Raw genomic sequence first — 19,170 nt, 5'->3', positions numbered from 1 at the left:
CCACCTCGCCCGGCTAGTTTTTTTTGTATTTTTTAGTAGAGACGGGGTTTCACCGTGTCAGTCAGGATGGTCTCAATCTCCTGACCTCGTGATCCGCCCGTCTCGGCCTCCCAAAGTGCTGGGATTACAGGCGTGAGCCACCGTGCCCGGCCTCAGGCAAGTTACTTAACTTCCAGGTTAATTTCTGTAAGCTTTGGTTTCTTCATCTTGCAAACGAGGATAAATCCTCCACCTCAAAGGGTTATTGTGAGAGACAATGAGATTACAGAAGGAAAGAAGCTACTGCACAGTAAGCGTTCATTACCGTTCTTATTCCAACCCCAAACACCCCCTTCTGAAATGAATCCACGGTGTAATATAAATAACTTCTATCAGAGCAATCTTCATTCCAAACAGAAGACAGACAGAAAAAGGACCTACTAGAACCAATCAACTTTTTTTTTGTGACGGGGTCTCGTTCTGTCGTCCAAGCTGGAGTGCAGTGATGCAACCTTGGCTCACTGCAACCTCCGCCTCTCGGGTTCAAGTGATTCTCCTGCTCAGCCTCCCCAGTAGATGGGATTACAGGTGCCTGCCACCATGCCTGGCTAATTTTTTGTATTTTTAGTAGAGACGGGGTTTCACCATGTTGGCCAGGCTGGTGTTGAACTCCTGACCTCAAGTGATCTGCCTGCCTCGGCCTCCTAAAGTGCTGGGATTACAGGCATGAGCCACCATGCCCGGCCCCAACCAACTTCTGATCCACATCTTGCCTGTCCCCATAGCCTGCTTCGACACGTGGGGGTCAGGTAGTTTCCACTGTGAGGAATGACCTTGTTAAGGTTAGGCGGACTCTCTCCAGCTCCTGACTCTCTCCAGCTCCTACAAACCTTAGCTACCCAAGGCCAGGAGCCTATCAAGTTCTGCTCTCCCGACTGGGGGTGGGAAGCAGCGAGTTGTGGAAGGCAGCTCTGCGGCACAGCTCCAGCTCCTCCCGCTCAGCTGTGCTGCTTCCCAGCCACTTGCCCACCCTGAAAGGATATACTAGGGCAAGGGGTCTTCTTTTTTTTTTGAGACGGAGGCTCACGCTGTTACCCAGGCTGGAGGGCAGTGGCATGATCTCAGCTCACTGCAACCTCCACCTCCCAGGTTCAAGCAATTCTCCTGCCTCAGCCTCCCGAGCAGCTGGGACTACAGGCGCCCACCACCGCGCCCGGCTAATTTTTTGTATTTTTAGTAGAGACGGGGTTTCACCGTGTTAGCCAGGATGGTCTCGATCTCCTGACCTCGTGATCCACCCGCCTCGGCCTCCCAAAGTGCTGGGATTACAGGCTTGAGCCACCGCGCCCGGCCTGAGGGCAAAGTGTCTTCTGCTCTCTCTGGTCACTCCCCGAGATGTGAGTAATGACATTCATTCACCACACCTCTGTCTTCAAAAAGACAAGTATAGGATGAAAAGACCCCAGAGAAGAGACGATGTGCTGGCCCCTCTCTCAGATGCTGCATGCACCTGCCGGTCTTTGCCTCACGCTGCTTAGGCTTTGGGGCACTCTGTCCAACTGTTTTCTTGAAGACTCTTTCCTCAGTCACTTAGAATTAAAGACTAACTATTGCAAGCTTCAGCCACTTTCTTAAAAATGTGCCTTGAAAGAAAGAGTGGGTGGGTGGTGAAAAGAGAACATGAAAATCTTCCTTACAGTCTGGCTGGGAGCCTACCCATTTTACCTCTAGAGGTATGCTGGCAGACAAAAGCTGCTAGATATGTGCCATGCACAAGGGTAATTTAGAGCCCGCATTCCTCTCTCTACCTGGAAAGAAGTACACAGGGGACTTAGGAACTACTTTCTACTTCATGGAAGAAACCTATCCAGTCCTTCCCTGGGTCTCTCCCGTGTCCATAACAAGTTCATGAGAGGTACCAGTGGCAATCTGGGTGGAAAAACAGTTCTTCGATGCACTGTCCCAGACTCTGCCAGATGGTTAACATCCCCAATCCCCATGTGCTAAATGCCATTAGCGCTCCCAAGACATCAAATGCCATTAGTGCTCCCAAGACTTTTTTTTTTTTTTTTTTTAAAGACAGAGTTTGGCTCTGTCGCCCAGGCTGGAGTGCAGTGGCCCGATCTCGGCTCACCGCAAGCTCCACCTCCTGGGTTCACACCATTCTCCTGCCTCAGCCTCCTGAGTAGCTGGGACTACAGGCGTCCGCCACCATGCCCTGCTAGTTTTTTTTTTAATTTTTAGTAGAGACGGGGTTTCACCATGTTAGCCAGGATGGTCTCGATCTCCTGACCTCATGATCCGCCCGCCTCGGCCTCCCAAAGTGCTGGGATTACAGGTGTGAGCCACCGCGCCCAGCGCTCCCAAGACAGTTAATCCTCCCTCCTCAACATTTCCAAACACCCCCTGGAGGCCAGCGGTGCCCTGGCTGAGAACCACTGAGTCAGCACCTGTATTGCTTTGAATCCCACGGTGCCCAGCACATACTGGGCACCCTGTACTGCTTGTGGATTGAATCTAGTAGGAAAGGAGCAGTCACAGACATACTTAGATCCACGTCTCTTACCAAGTAATTTCTGAACCCCTACTGTGTGCTCAGCATCTTTATATGGATGAAGAGGAGACATGGATCACAGTCTCTACACATAAGGAAGTGGTAGGAAAAACAAGACCATAACACATTATGCAATATAAGGCAATACATTAGCCAATGCTAAATCGTAAGGTCTGTGAGAAAGCGGATGACGTGATCACTAAAGGCTGGCAAAATCCAGGGAGGCTTTCTGGGAAAAAAACATAAGTTGAGGCGGCTCTTGAAGGAGGTGGGCTTGTCTTCATTCAGCCCTATTGATCCTCAGCCTGTACCTGCCAGGACCGCTGTTCATGGAAAACTCCTCTATGCCTGTCATTCTAGGAGCAACGCGGCAACCTGAGCCCTTCAAATCTCCAGGTGGCTCCTGGAACAAGAGGGTGTGAGGAATTTCCCATTCTTTGCCAGAAGACCAGCAAATATCAGGCCTGCTTTTAGGAGGCCTGCTCATCCCAAAGGCAACGGAAGAAACCACTGGTGGACGTGCCAATGGCGGAGGTGCCCAAGACAGAACCAAAAAGCATTTGGTGCTCTGTGTACATACTGAGTCATGGGCTCCACATGGTGGGACTCCTAGTTGTGACCACAGATACTCCCCACATCGCCTGTCCCCTGTGGCCCTGGAATTCTCCTGCTGTGGATGAACCTGAGGTCTCAGCTATCTCCTCTGTCAAAGGTCTTCTTGCCGCCTCGCTCGCCAACCATCACCATTTTTCTTAGGTAGCTCATCCCCATTTCCTCCATTCATCTCTCTCCAGTCACCCAGGCTCCTCCCACAGGCTGTGCCACCAAACTCTCCTCACAGCCCATCCCACCGTCTTCTCCACTGCCATCCTCCTGACATTCAAGCTGGTCCCAGAGTCTGGCTCCTCCAGGAAGCCCAAAACTCGTGGCTTCCCCAACCCTGTTTCCTTTCAAACATGCAAAATCAGTAACACTCCCCCTCCACACCCCACTCATCCTTTACTTGTATACAATGTAAATGGAGAGTCTTGTCTATTTATATACACTATCCAGCTAATGTTAGAAAGAATCCCACTTCCCACAGACCACAGGAGCTAAGCTGAGGGCTGGACCTACTTGTTCTTATTTCTGTGAGACTTACCTACCTTCCAAACCCCAGGCACCCCTTAGGCTAATAAGACCTAGGGATACACCCTCCTCTCTCATACACCCCACTCTGAGAAGCCATATCTAAGTCCACAGATCCAGGACCCAGAGTCCCTCCCCCAGTAAGTAAAAATGAGGATTATATGAGTCATAAGCTCTTTCCATATACATGCTCTTAACTTCTGAGACAAACAAATAAACCATTTCTTCCCCTCCCACAGGAAGAGTCAGAAGAAATCCTTTTGGAATTAAGCCTGGAGTTTCCATCCCCTCCTCAGGCTTCTTGCCCTCAATTGTTGACCAAATGCTTCACCATAAGAATGGCCCCATTCCAGAGTCTCCCAATTCTTGCCATCACCAAACTCTACCTGCTGGTTCAACTCTATCTAATCTTTCTGCAGCAATGCCAGTTTAGCTTTCTGACGTGATTTACGTCTCTCTCAATCAACTAGATATTTTTGTCTTATAAAAGTTTTGTCTGAGGCCGGGCGTGGTGGCTCAAGCCTATAATCCCAGCACTTTGGGAGGCCGAGGCGGGTGGATCACGAGGTCAGGAGATCGAGACCATCCTGGCTAACACGGTGAAACCCCGTCTCTACTAAAAATACAAAAAACTAGCTGGGCGTGGTGGCGGGCGCCTGTAGTCCCAGCTACTTGGAGGCTGAGGCAGGAGAATGGCGTGAACCCGGGAGGCGGAGCTTGCAGTGAGCTGAGATCGCGCCACTGCACTCCAGCCTGGGCGACACAGTGAGACTCCGTCTCAAAAAAAAAAAAAAAAAAGTTTTGTCTGGTAAAAGCAATTTTTTTTCCCATGACACAGCCCTCAGGAGATCCTGAGAATATATCATCAAAACAACTCTTGTTATATGTGCCCATGGCATGTTAAAGTTTTCTGCTACAGGCCTTACCATGGCTTGCAATCACACACACACACACACACACACACACACACACACACACACATTAATAAATAATTACTTGATTAACGTCTCTCCCTACTACTAGACTGTAGGAGAACCATATCGGTCTTGTTCACCACTGTGTCCTCTGTGCCTAGTTCTAGATCTTTCCTCAAACAGAACATGAAATCCTACCCACACGTAGCACGTACAACCTCAGGCTGTCTAGCCACTGGACAAAATCTCCAGGGGCTCTCTTGGGTCACTACAATTCCATCCCTCTTTTCTCTCCTCCCTCTACTATTCCCGCCCTTAGTAAGAACAAAGAGCCTCAAAACCCTTTTTCCATTATGCCCTAGAAGAGCTTCCTATAGCTAAGAGAGGCCCAGACTCAAGTTAAGGACTGGTTGGTTGGGAGGAGAATGGCAGAAGAACTGGAGAGAGCAGAGAATGGCGGTGAGCCGTGGACAGGATCCAACTCTTCTACCAAGTCATGTTTTTGTATCTTACTATATTCTGTGTGCAATCAAGAAATGCTTTGAGAGTTGACTTATTAACCTGATCACTTTTGTTCTGTCTTCAATCCAGGAAAGAGAACACTGAGACAGATAGTAGTAAAAAGTAGGTGTTGAGGGGAGTGGGGGCTGAAGAGCAGGTTTCAAGATGACTTCCCACTGACCACAGAAAATGAGTGTAATTCATGGAAATAAGGTTTAACAAAAATGTCCCAGTCTTGAAGGTTGTAGGATATTAAGGAAAACAGTAACAGTTAAGAAAAAGAGTCAGCTGGGCGCGGTGGCTCAAGCCTGTAATCCCAGCACTTTGGGAGGCCGAGACGGGCGGATCACAAGGTCAGGAAATCGAGACCATCCTGGCTAACATGGTGAAACCCCGTCTCTACTAAAAAATACAAAAAACTAGCCGGGCGAGGTGGCGGACGCCTGTAGTCCCAGCTACTCGGGAGGCTGAGGCAGGAATATGGCGTAAACCTGGGAGGCGGAGCTTGCAGTGAGCTGAGATCCGGCCACTGCACTCCAGCCTGAGCGCAGAGACTCCGTGTCAAAAAAAAAAAAAGAAAAAGAAAAAGAGTCTAGGCCGGGCTCGATGGCTCACGCCTATAATCCCAACACTTTGGGAGGCCGAGATGGGTGGATCACGAAGTCAGGAGATCGAGACCATCCTGGCTAACATGGTGAAACCCCGTCTCTACTAAAAACACAAAAAATTAGCCAGGCGTGGTGGCAGGCGCCTGTGGTCCCAGCTACTCGGGAGGCTGAGACGGGAGAATGGCGTGAACCTGGGAGGCGGAGCTTGCAGTGAGCGGAGATCCGGCCACTGCACTCCAGCCTGGGCCACAGTGAGAGACTTCGTCTCAAAAAAAAAAAAAAAAAAAGAGTCTAGGCTTAGAAACGCATTGCTTGGGTGGATGTCCCCAGAGATCTGGTTAAATAGCTTAGTAGAGGACTGAGTACTATATATTACATCCTTCCCATAGAATTTGGAACCTGATTCTCAACACAGTAGACTGCCAATGCTTGGTGACTGACTGGTGCAGGAAAGGAGATTATTGATAACTTGCTCTGATTCAACTTTGTCTGGAGACAGAAAGATTAGACAGGCAGACTCACAGGCCTCTGGAGATGCTCTCCAGTCCAGAATTGCTCTGTGTTTCTGGGTTGAGAGGTTACTGCATGCCTTCTCTACAGACCTATGCCAGAACACAAGCTTGGCAAGAGCGGTTGCACACTTCCTGCCGTCGTGTCCCCTACATGACAAACGAAGGTGGTTTACATGTGCAAGTCGCATGTGTGACCCTGTCTGAGGCACACAGTTCAATGCGGAAAGGAATGGAGGCCAGATTTGAAGTCAGGATTCTGTACGGCACAGTTTTAATGGAGCTCCTGAGGCAAGAGTGAGGGGCTGGGCCAGCTGGCTCCCTTGCTGACCTTACTGTTATCTTACGTGTCAAAACCCCCCCGCTGTGTATATCCCTAAGGACTGTGGCAGTCTGTCCCATCCCATAGCATAAAGGGTGGTGATGTGTCTCTCTCTCTGTTTGGGGAATGACTGGTCACCTAGTTTCGGCCAAGTTCTCAGTAATCTTCCTTCCGTCATTTTGCCAAAGCAGCATTTCACTTCACTCTAAATGCCTCCAGCTCTCCTAACAGCCCCATCCCCCTTTTGCAATTTTCTAGGGGGAAAAAAGTGACTATTGAATGTCCTTACTTCTGCAGCAGGAGGTCAGTCTTCCCATTCTCCTGCCTAAGGCATCTGTCATCAACATTTGGACAGCTAGCGCATCAGAACACAGTGGCAGTCCCACGTTGCTCAGCAGCCTAGAAATACATGCCCAGAACTGCCAGCTTTCCGAGTGGTGCTGGCTCCACAGCCGCATGAAGAGAGGAGGAAGGCGAAGACACTTCTCCAAAGAACAGACACAACAACACAAAATCATTTGAAAAAGAACATCTCTGTCATCAGCTACCACCGAGCAACAAGTCCTTCTTGAATGTGCTCCATGCTATGATTTCAATCCAGCGATGCTAAGCATAGCTCCACAGTTTCAAGGACACTGCAGTCGAAAACTTCGAGCTGGACGGTAAAAAGAAGCTGTTTGATTTATGAAGTGGGTCAACCAAAAGGAGCAATGCAAAAGGAAAGAGGTCAGGCCGGGGTCTGCCCCCTCCTTGTCCCATCTACTTCCGCCGATATTTATCCTTTGTGAGAAGCCAAGAGTTCCAAGTCAGAAGGTTCTCCTGGAATATAACCAAGCTGAGACACAGAGGCCCACATTTTCTGTTGGATGATCCTAACTTTACTTCAAGGGCATCGCGCAGCTGGAGGCTTCCAGAACTGTTTACCCCAGACAAGGTCTGATTCTAAAAACATCCCAGAAAAAATATATTCTTAATTGTGCATAAATAAAAGAGGGGCAAAAAGAACCTTAAGAAGCCTGAGGTTTATTGAATACTTTCTCTAAGCAAGCACTGTGCTGAGCTTTCACTTGTTATAACAGGCACTTCTTCAATAAACATGTGAGCCCCTATTATGTGCAAAACACTGTTACAGGCACTGGGGATACAAAAATGAACAAAATAGTCAAAATCTTAGCTTTCACTGAACTGTTTTGTATTTCTTTTTTTTTTTTTTGAGACAGAGTCTGGCTTTGTTGCCCATGCTGGAGTGCCGTGGTGCAATCTCAGCTTACTGCAACCTCCACCTCCCAGGTTCAAGTGATTCTCCTGCCTCAGCCTCCTGAGTAACCGGGAACTGAGATTACAGGTGTGAGCCACCACACCTGGCTAATTTTTTTTTTTTTTTTTGAGACAGAATCTTGCTCTGTCGCCCAGGCTGGAGCACAGTGGCGTGATGTCCGCTCACTGCAAGCTCCGCCCCCTGGGTTCATGCCATTCTCCCGCCTCAGCCTCCCAGGTAGCTGGGACTACAGGCACCTGCCACCATGCCTGGCTAATTTTTTTGTATTTTTAGTAGAGACGGGTTTCACTGTGTTAGCCAGGATGGTCTCGATCTCCTGACCTAGTGATCCGCCCGCCTCGGCCTCCCAAAGTGCTGGGATTACAGGTGTGAGCCATCGCGCCCGGCCTTTTTTTTTTTTTTTAGTAGAGATGGGGTTTTACTATGTTGGCCAGGCTGGTCTAGAACTTTTTTTTTTTTTTTTTGAGACGGAGTCTTGCTCTGTCGCCCAGGCTGGAGTGCAGTGGTGCCATCTCGGTTCACTGCAAGCTCCGCCTCCTGGGTTCACACCATTCTCCTGCCTCAGCCTCCTGAGCAGCTGGGACTACAGGCGCCCGCCACCACGCCCGGCTAATTTTTTGTATTTTTAGTAGAGACGGGGTTTCACCATGTTAGCCAGGATGGTCTCGATCTCCTGACCTCGTGATCCGCCCACCTCAGCCCTCCCAAAGTGCTGGGATTACAGGCGTGAGCCGCCGCGCCTGGCCCTGGTCTCCAACTTCTGACCTCAGGTGATCCATCTGCCTCGGCCTCCCAAAGTGCTGGGATTACAGTCGTGACCCACCACACCCAACCACTGAACTGACATTTTAGTGGAGCTGACAGAAATACATACGTCAGCTGGTGATAAATACTATGAGGAAGGATAAAGCAGACTAAGGGAATGCTATATAAAATTTTATACAAAAATAAAGCAGAGGAGGGAGTGCTATTTTAGATAAAGTTGTCCTGGAAGGCTTCTCTGATTGCCATTTGATAAAAATAACTACAAAAAGGGCTATCACGTATGATCACTATGTGCTGGGAACTGTACTGAGTACTTCATGTGCATTTAATCCTCAGCAACTCTGCATTCAGTACTATCACCATGTCCACGATACAGGACTGAATAGAGCTTACAGAGGGTAAGGCTCTTGGCAGAATCTGCAGTTAAGGGGAGCAGGGCCAGGGTTACATAGTAGGCGAGGAAGCTAGGACTTGAACTCAGGACTGCAACTCCAAACCCCACGCTTTTCCTCACCACACAATGCAGCCAGGCGGGTGGAGAAAAGGAGCCTCAAAGAGGTCAAGTGTGGCTGTGGCTACAAAGTAGCAGGTCCATCTGGCCTCCCCACACATGGCTAAGAGATTAACGCAATTCAATCTTCCCTAATATCAGGCGATTACTCTCATCACCAGCTGAAAACCAAACCTTATCTTGAAACAAGAGGAGAAATACACCTTGGGCTCTTTAAGGCCAGCAAACAAATACTGAATATGTTCCTCTCCCATCCCTCTCCCCAGCCCCCAACACAAGATGGTGTAGTAAAGGGAGACACCATTTCTCACTGGAAAACAGACAGGAATAGCACAAGAGATGACCACGCTAGCTGCTTGACAGTGTCACAGCTCTCTGAGGTGGAGTCGGGGGGGGGGGGGGGGGGGGAGGGAGGGGGACAGGCACTGAGAAAAGGTCAGCAGGAAGGAGAAGGTAGGCCCTCACTAGTCCCATTCCAAAGGAGGTACAGCTCTTCCTCAAGCCCTCACATTTTGGGGTAGAAAGGAGGAAGCAGAATGCTTTCTTAAACAGCATAAGGCAGGCCAGACAGAAGCACTGGGAGCAGGTCACCAGGTCTCCCGAGGGGAGGGAGAAGAGAGTAAGGCTGGAGGCAACTGAGAAAGGCTAACATTGCTTCAAGCGGAGAAGTCCAGAAGGGAAATACCACATCTAAGGTCAGAGGGTATTTGTGGAATTGCTGGAAATCCCAGGTTGAAGGTCCAAGCCAAACTACCAGAAGAGGCTGCAAGGGAAACCCAAGCAGAGTCCCACAAGGTTCAAAGCAAAGGTTGTGGTTTGGATCCACCCTTTTTTTTTTTTTTTTAAAGATAAGGTCTTGCTTTGTTGCCCAGGCTGGAGTGCAGTGGCGTGCAATCTTGGCTCACTGCAACCTCCACCTCCCCGGTTCAAGCGATTCTCCTGCCTCAGCCTCCTGAGTAGCTGGGATCACAGGAGTGTGCCACCACGCACGGCTAATTTTTGTATTTTTAGTAGAGACAGGGTTTCACAGTGTTGGCCAGACTGGTCTCGAACTCCTGACCTCAGGTGATGCCCCTGCCTCGGCCTCCCAAAGTGCTGGGATTACAGGCGTGAGCACCTCACCTGGCCTGACCCACCCATTTTTTATTGTATTTCAGTCACCCCAGCCACAGGCACCTGTGGCCAGTTAATCAATAACCAAGATAGGAAGGATAGGTGGAAGTTCATCCCAGAATGGAGCACATTAAGAGACTTTTACTCAGAATCGGGATTTCCACCTTATATCCCAACTGATTTGGGCACCCCAGTTTAAACCCTGGCTTACCTGACCTTAAGAATCTCCCTCCTAAAGCCTTCAGACCCTCTCCCCATCAACACACACACGTGCCTGCGCACACAGAGAAATTCAACGTTCAGTCCCTCTCCCCAGAGATTTATCACCTTATCTCCAGCAAGTCAGGTCTCATAGCCCAACATTGCACCAAACAAATTATGACCTGAAAATGGCAAGAAAAAAACTGTGTCACCTAGAGAAACCCAATTAACAACATGACTCTGCTCTCTTCAATTCCCCTCTCCCCTCCAGCCATATCCGGGGCACCTGCGTGGCTGACCGCCTTTTCCCACTACTGGCCATGTTCCCTGGCTGACTCAAAAGCCAGAAGACAGTCTGAGCGGGGGCCTCCAGAGAAGCGAACCTAGAGATGGGAAGTCCTGCTCTCCCCACACCTTGGCCTGGTGAGAGTGCTGGAAGGGCACAGGATCAAAACACCACCTGGCTGATAGTCTGGAGTGTTCACCTTGAAATCACTAAGTTGCCCCTTAAGCCAAAGCTCCCTGCTGAAGAAAAACATAAATGCTATAGAAAGCTCCTCCACCAGAGTGTGTAAGTGCCCCACAAGGGACAATGAACGGGTATTTCCAAGAAATTCCTGCAGCATTTGCTTCCTCTCAACCCCTTTCCTTATTAGCCCCTAGCTTGAGAGGTCTCCATTGCTTCCAGCCTTCAGCTAACACAAATACCCACTGCCTTCCAAACCTTCTGCCTGACCACATGTAGCATGTGTCGTGTGTGCGTGTGTGTGTGTGTAAACATCCTCTTCCCAGCCCGTGCTACAGTTTCCAAAGAGAAGAAATGCCTCCCCTCCTCCCCGAGGGCTCCCGGCCCCACGCTGCTGCAGAGTTGGTCATGTAATATTCAGGGACCCTGAGACCGGAAATGCCTGGTTCTGAACTGCTGCACTTGAAACGGGAGAGAAGGGATAGGGAAAACCGAACGTGGGATTGAGGGTGACGGTAGGAGGGGTGCGGTGGCTGAAATTCTGACCAGGGAAAGCATGCAATTCAAGGGTGGGCAAGGCAGAGAAAGAGGGATGAGAGAGAGGCTGTCGAGACAGTTGCAAAGTCAAAATTCGAGGAGCCAAGGAAGAGCAGGGGAAGAAGATAGAAGTAAGGGCAAAGGCGGAAAGAGGGCCGAGAGGAGGTGAGGAGCCACAATAAAGATTCTCCAGGTGATGGGGGAGGCCAAGTTTAGGGGAACCAGTGGGTCCCGAACCCCAGAGTAAAGGTAGGGTGGCAGGGAAGTGTGGGGGCGGGGCACCACAGGGTGGGGACCGAACTGGCTCCCAGCATCTGCAGCCAGTGGAGAGAGAAGGGAGCAGAGGGCGGGGGCCCAGCCGCGGCGGGAGCCCGGGAAAGGGGCACAGGTCGCCAAGGGGACCCAGGCTGGTGGAGGGGGCGCCCGGGAGCACGTGAGGCGTGCAGCCACCCCGCTCCCTCCCCTGCGGCGGGGACAGGAACCAGGGCGAGGCTGGGGGACGGCGCGCTCACCCGCAGGGCGGACAGGTCGATGTCGTCCAGGCTGCGGGCGGGGGCTGGGTCGCCCATGGCCTCCGCGGGGAACGGGGCACCGGGGCCGCTCACGCTCCGGCTCGGTTACTCCACTGCCGCCGTCGCCGCTTCTCCCCCATCGGAGGACCCCGGGGGCGGACTCCACCGCGCCTCCCCCGGAGACCGGGGAGGGGGAGGGCCGGCGCGAGGACCGACCCACCGACTGACAGGCGCTATCTCCCCGGAGCCAGCCACCCGAGCCTCCCGCCTCTCCTGCGCAGGCGCGGAGCGGCCGCGCACGGGGAGGGTGGAAGCGGGAGCGTGACGCGAGCGCGCCGGGGCCCCCTCCCCCTAGGCGCCGACACCTGCGCGCAGGCGCAGGCGAGCAGGCGAAAGGCGCGCGCGAGGACGGAGCGACCGCGCGAGCCTGGCGTGAAAGAAGTGGGCGGCGGCCGAGGCGGCCGCGGAGCGCGCCCACCAGCTGGCGCGCGTGCGCACACGCGTTTCCTTTTCTTTCCCTGTTTTTTTGCCCTTTCTCTCCCTTATTTCCTTCTCAGATCTCCTTTGACGCCTTTCCTTCCCTTTCCCTCCTTCTTTCGTGTGCCCAGCTGCCAATCAAGCCACCCACCTCTCCATTTGCGGGGGAAGGGGGCGGTACCCAACCCCCCTCTATTACTAGGGGGTTGTTATGGTAACTCCCCACGCGAGGGCTGGGTGGCCTCTAGATAGGACGGGCTGTCCACCCACCCAATTGCTATGGCAACAGTGGAGCCGCTGAGGGAGGGGCCACTCCGTGAGAACTTGGCTGGAGAAACCACGTGGGAGTTGGGGGGCAGAGGAGGGGCACCGGCTGCCTCAGGAATGCCCTTTCCACCCTCACCTAGCAGGTTGGGGAAGCATCGAGGAGCTCTCAGATCTCAGGATAAGGAATCCTACCGCAGACGTGTATCTCTGCACCTCTTTTAACAAAGTGTTCTGCACAAAGGAACTGTTTCGACAATTATTCATTGATCACTGGAGTCGCGCGTGGAGGAAGGGGTGGCGAAGGGGAGGAGAGGGAATCTGCTTTCAATCCCTTCACATATTGCTTGGGTCACCTTAGATCTAGTCATGTTGGCACAGCGCCTACAGCCATTAGCCTCAGTGGAGGCTGGGTAATGCTATCTAAGAACCAAGAGTCATGTTCTACCACTGACATGCTGTGTGACCTTGAGCAAGTTGCTTTGCTTCTCTGAGGTTTTCTTTCACTGTGAAATTGAGGGGGGAGGCTGTATGATCCTCAGGAGCTCTTCTAGCACCAACACTGTTTCTGAAAGACTCCACCACCAGCCTTAATATAAATCATTTAAGAGAGTTTAAATTAGAAGTCCTTGGAAAATAGCTGAAGGCATTGCTTTCTGGACCCTTCTCCTTAGCATTTGGATGCATGGCCAGTCGGCCCCCTTCCCTAACCCCTAGCCCATTCTCCTTGCCACTGCCCTTATTCAAGCCACTATCCCCATTCATCTCCTATTTGGCCTTCCTGCCTGACTCCTTCAAGTCAATTCTATTTTTTTTTTTTTTTAAAGACAAAGTCTTGCTCTGTCGCCCATGCTGGAGTACAATGGCGTGATCTCTGCTTACTGCAACCTCAAGCTCTTGGGTTCAAGCGATCCTCCAGCCTCAACCTCCCAAGTAGCCGGGACTACAGGCAGCACATGCCACTACGCCCGGCTAATTTTTGTATGTTTTGTAGAGATGGGGCTTTGCCATGTTGCCCAATCTGGTCTCAAACTCCTGGCCTTAAGTGATCTGCCCACCTCGGCCTCCCAAAGTGCTGAGATTATAGGATCCCTTGAGGCCAGGAGTTGGAGGCCAGCCTGGCCAACATGGTGGGTTTTTGTTTTTTGAGATGGTTTTTGTTTTGTTTTTTGTTTTTTTGTGAATTTGTTTTTATTGGGGAACAGGACAAAGGGTGGAAAATGTCACCTTGGTGGAGACAGAGTTTTGCTCTTGTTGCCCAGGCTGGAGTGCAGTGGCACGATCTTGGCTCACTGCAACCTCTGCCTCCCGGGTTCAAGCAATTCTCCTATCTCAGCTTCCTGAGTAGCTGGGATTACAGGTACACGCCACCACGCCCAGCTAATTTTTTGTATTTTCAGTTGAGACGGGGTTTCATCATGTTGGCCAGGTGGTCTCGAACTCCTGACCTCAGGTGATCCACCTGCCTGGGCCTCCCAAAATGCAGGGATTACAGGCATGAACCACCACACCCGGCCAAGCCTGGCAAACATGGTGAAACTCCATCTCTATTAAAAATACAAAAAATTGGCCGGGCATGGTGGCTCACACCTGTAATCCCAGCACTTTTTGGGAGGCCAAGACGGGTGGATCACCTGAGGTCAGGAGTTTGAGACCAGCCCGGACAACATGGTGAAACCATGTCTCTACTAAAAATACAACAATTAGCCAGGTATGGTGGCAGGCACCTGTAATCCCAGCTACTTGGGATGCCGAAGCAGGAGAATCACTTGAACCCAGGAGGCAGAGGTTGCAGTGAGCCAAGAACATGCCACTGCACTCCAGCCTGGGTGACAGAGCAAGACTCTATCTCAAAAAAAAAAAAAAAAAAAAAATTGGCTGGGCATGGTGGCTCATGCCTGCAGTCCCAGCACTTGGGGAGGCCAAGGTGGGCGACTGCACTCCAGCCTGGGCAACAGAACGAGATTCTGTCTCAAAAAAAAAAAAAAAAAAAAAAAAAAAGGCCAGACACGGTGGCTCATGCCTGTAATCCCAGCACTTTGGGAGGCCAAGGTGGGTGGATCACAAGGTCAAGAGATCGAGACCATCCTGACAAACATGGAGAAACCCTGTCTCTACTAAAAATACAAAACTGGCCAGGTGTGGTGGCGCATGCCTGTAATCCTAGCTACTTGGGAGGCTGGGGCAGGAGAATCACTTGAACTTGGGAGGCAGAGGTTGTGGTGAGCCGAGATCATGCCATTGTACTCCAGCCTGGGCAACAAGAGTGAAACTCCGTCTCAAAACAAAACAAACAAAAAAACAGATTGGCTGGGCGCGGTGGCTCACACCTGTAATCCCCGCACTTCAGGAAGCTGAAGCAGGTGGATCACCTGACATCGGGATTTCGAGACCAGCCTGGCCAACATGGTGAAATGCTGTCTCTACTAAAAATACAAAAAATTAGCCGGGTGTGGTGGTATGTGCCTGTAATCCCAGCTACTTGGGAGGCTGAGGCAAAAGCATTGCTTGAACCCAGCAGGCAGAGGTTGCAGTGAGCTGAGATTGCACCACTGTACTCCAGCCTGGGCAACAGTGTGAGACTCTGTCTCAAAAAAAAAAAAAAAAAAAAGCAGATAAAGTGTGGCATCAAAGATCCTTCAAGATTCTGCTGGCTTTTCTTGCCTTTTCTTTTTTAATGGTTTGTTTCTTTAGGAGTTGGGGTCCTGCTCTGTCACCCAGGCTAGAGTGCAGTGGCATGATCATGGCTTATGGCAGCCTCCCAACTCCTGGGCTCAAGTGATAATCCTGCCTTAGGCTCCTGAGTTCCCGGGATTATAGGCATGAGCCACCCTGCTTGGTGCCTGCCTTATTTTTCAGTACTCAACTATTAGCCTCACATTTTCCAGCCATACTGAAATACTCTACTTACTTCCCAGAACTCAACATTCTCTCCCCCAATCTTTGCATGTACTCTTTTTTCTCCTTGGAATATTCCCTAGCCTCTTGGCCATGCCCACTCTCACCATGTTTTGCTTTGTCCTACATGTCTAAATCACCTCCTCCATGAAGCCTTCCTTGACTCACCAAGACTAAGTTTGGTTCTTCTGTTTCAGCTGCCTGGCTTTTTAGTCCATGGTAACATTTAATGATTTGAATTGTAAATGTCTTTTGAATCTCCTTAAAGGCAGGAATAATATTAGTCTTGTTCAGCACATGGCCTGGCACCCACTAGAAAATCAGTAACACTTAAAAAAAAAAAAAAACAAAAGAAAGAAAATCACTAATACTTAAGCAATGAAAGTGGCCAGGCGCCGTGGCTCACACCTGTAATCCCAACACTTTGGGAGGCTGAGGCGGGCGGATCACCTGAGGTCAGGAGTTTGAGACCACCCTGACCAATATTGTGAAACCCCATCTCTACGAAAAATACAAAAATTAGCTGGGCGTGGTGGTGCGCACCTGTAATCCCAGCTACTTGGGAGGCTGAGGCAGGAGAATCGCTTGAACCTGGGAGGCGGAGCTTGCAGTGAGCTGAGATCCGGCCACTGCACTCCAGCCTGGGCGACAGAGCGAGACTCTGTCTCAAAAAAAAAAAAGTAATGAAGGCATCTGTTGTCTGGGCGGGCACTGCAGCAGTTCAAGGTCAAGACCATGGGATAGTATGAAAAAGCATAGAAAGTGGAGGTAGTGCTTTAGGCAAATCACTAACCTCTCTGAGGCTCAACTCTGTCATCTGTAAAATGGAGATGGTAATAATAGGGAGGTTAGGATAAAATAATACATGTAAAGCACTTAGCATATACTAGGTCCTCTAAATTTACTAATGCCTCAGTCATAGAGGCTACTCTTTCCATTCTGGGTTTAGAGCCAACTCTTCTGATTCTAAGCCCTCTGCTTCCACCGCCCACCCCCCTTACTACGGTTGGTCTCCATTTAAAAAACTCCAGGACTAGGCCGGGCACAGTGTCTCATGCCTGCAATCCCAGCACTTTGGGAGGCCAAGGCGAGTGGATCACGAGGTCAGGAGTTTCAGACCAGCCTGGCCAACATGGTGAAATCCCGTGTCTACTAAAACTACAAAAATTAGCTGGGCATAGTGGGGGGCACCTGTAATCCCAGCTACTCGGGAGGCTGAGGCAGGAGAATCGCTTGAACCAGGGAGGCGGAGGTTGCAGTGAGCCAAGATGGTGCCACTGCACTCCAGCCTGGGTGACAGAGCAAGACTCTATCTCAAAAAAAAACCCAAAACAAACAAACAAAAGCCTCCAGGACTAAGGAGGGGAAGGCAGAGACTTTGAAGCAGAAGCCCTAGGCACCCCTGGCCCAGCCTGGGGCAACTGCTGCCTCTCACTCCACAGTGAATGAGGTAATGGTCCCCCTCGGGAAAGAGGCAGTTAGTGCTGACAATGAGGCTAATTAACAAGATGCCAATTAGTACCAGGAGACCGCTACATGTAGGAGGGGGGAATTCTGGCACAGAAGTAGCTTCTTGTGAGGACTGAGGGCTGAACTCGAAGGAGAGGATGAGGCAGAGCAACACCATCCCCTCTTCATGCCTCACCCACCCAGAAAATCTCTCGTCCAGGAAGGCTTCCTAATCTCCACACTTCACTCCCCTCAGTTTCCTCCTGCATCTGTGGTCAGTTCTGAGACAGGAGCGTGAGGCTGTGGGAACAAAGGGCAAGAGCCAGGACTTGTGCTACACTTTTTTCTTTTCTTTTTTTTTTTTTGAGACGCAGTCTTGCTCTGTCACCCAGGCTGGAGTGCAGTGGTGTGATCTCAGCTCACTGCAACCTTCGCCTCCCGGGTTCAAGTGATTCTCCTGCCTCAGCCTCCAGAGTAGCTGGGACTACAGGTGCGTGCCACCACGCCCGGCTCTTTTTGTATTTTTAGTAGAGACAAAGTTTCACCGTGTAAGCCTGGATGGTCTAGATCTCCTGATCTTCTTTTTTTTTTTTTTTTTTTTTTGAGATGGAGTCTCGCTCTGCCGCCCAGGCTGGAGTGCAGTGGCCGGATCTCAGCTCACTGCAAGCTCCGCCTCCTGGGTTTACGCCATTCTCCTGCCTCAGCCTCCCGAGTAGCTGGGACTACAGGCGCCCGCCACCTCGCCCAGCTAGTTTTTTGTATTTTTTAGTAGAGACGGGGTTTCACCGTGTTAGCCAGGATGGTCTTGATCTCCTGACCTCGTGATCCGCCCGTCTCGGCCTCCCATAGTGCTGGGATTACAGGCTTGAGCCACCGCGCCCGGCCGGATCTCCTGATCTTGTGATCCACCCACCTTGGCCTCCCAAAGTGCTGGGATTACAGGCATGAGCCACCACGCCCAACCTACATTTTTGAATATTGAAAATATTTTGGACCAGGCATGGTGGCTTATGCCTCTAATCCTAGCACTTTGAGAGGCCGAGGTGGGTGGATCATGAGGTCAGGAGTTTAAGACCAGCTTGGCCAACATGGTGAAACCCCGTCTCTACAAAAAAATACAAAAATTTGCCAGGCACGGTGGCACCTGCCTGTAATCCCAGCTACTCAGGAGGCTGAGGTGGAAGGATCAATTGAGCCCAGGAGGTCCAGGCTGCGGTGAGCCATGATTACACCACTGCACTGCACTCCAGCCTCAGCAACAGAGTAAGAGCCTATCTCAAAAATGAAAAAATAAATAAGCCGGGCACCATAGCACGCACCTGTAGTCCCAGCTACTCTAGAGGCTGAGGCGGATTGCTTGAGCCCAGGAAGTTGAAGCTGCAGTGAGCTGTGATCATAACACTGCGCTCTAGCCTGGGCCACAAAGCAAGACCCTGTCTCTAAAAAATAAAAAGAAACAAAACTAAACATTTCAGACATACAAAAAGTTATGAATATATATATGTGTGTTTGTATTTTTTTAATTAAGAAATTTTTAGAGATGGGGGTCTTGCTATGTTGCCCAGGCTGAGCTTGAACTCTTGGCCCTCCTGCCTCAGCCTCCTGAATAGCTGGGATTACAGGCTTTAGCCTCCATGCCCAGCTTTTATATATACACAGTTTAAGAAATAAAATGGGCCAGGTGCTGTGGCTTGCGCCTGTAATCCCAGCACTTTGGGAGGCCGAGGCGGGTGGATTACCTGAGGTCAGGAGTTCGAGACCAGCCTGGCCAACATGGTGAAACTCCATTCTACTAAAAATACAAAAAAATTAGCCAGATGTGGTGGAGGACGCCTGTAGTTCCAGCTACTCAGGAAGCTGAGACAGGAGAATTGCTTGAACCTGGGAGGCGGAGGTTGCAGTGAGCTGAGATTGTGCCTCTGCACTCCAGCCTGGGCAACAGAGCAAAAAAAAAAAAAAAAAAAAAAAGAAAGAAAAGAAATAAAAGGGGCCAGGTGCTATGGCTTATGCCTGTAATCTCAGCACTTCAGGAGGCTGAGGTGGGAAAATCACTTAAGCCAGGAGCTTAAGACCAACCTGGGCAAGATGGCAAGACTCCATCTCTACAATAAATAAAAACGTTAGCAGGTGTGGTGGCACATGCTTGTAGCCCATCTATTCAGGAGGCTGAGGCAGGAGCATCT

General features: G+C 50.7%; 1 protein-coding gene across 17 annotated transcripts in view; it reads right to left on the bottom strand.

The window, feature by feature from the left end:
- The window catches only part of LOC105472378 (misshapen like kinase 1), a 71,722-nt gene extending 59,522 nt beyond the window's left edge, over positions 1 to 12,200 (bottom strand). For 9 of the 17 annotated variants that reach the window (XM_011725559.3, XM_011725567.3, XM_011725584.3 and 6 more), the window contains exon 1: positions 11,900 to 12,171. In XM_011725559.3, coding sequence (XP_011723861.1) covers positions 11,900 to 11,956 — 57 coding nt within the window. In that variant the 5' untranslated portion in view covers positions 11,957 to 12,171. Of the gene's footprint in view, positions 1 to 11,899 lie in introns of all 17 variants that reach the window. The other 8 variants (XM_011725640.3, XM_011725670.3, XM_011725675.3 and 5 more) reach the window with 3 other exon arrangements.
- Between the last annotated feature and the right edge of the window lie 6,970 nt (positions 12,201 to 19,170).

Source organism: Macaca nemestrina, chromosome 17 (assembly GCF_043159975.1).
Source record: "Macaca nemestrina isolate mMacNem1 chromosome 17, mMacNem.hap1, whole genome shotgun sequence".
NCBI lineage: Eukaryota > Metazoa > Chordata > Mammalia > Primates > Cercopithecidae > Macaca > Macaca nemestrina.
The sequence above is the reverse complement of the archived record's forward strand: the minus strand, read 5'-3'. Positions and strand labels throughout refer to the sequence as shown.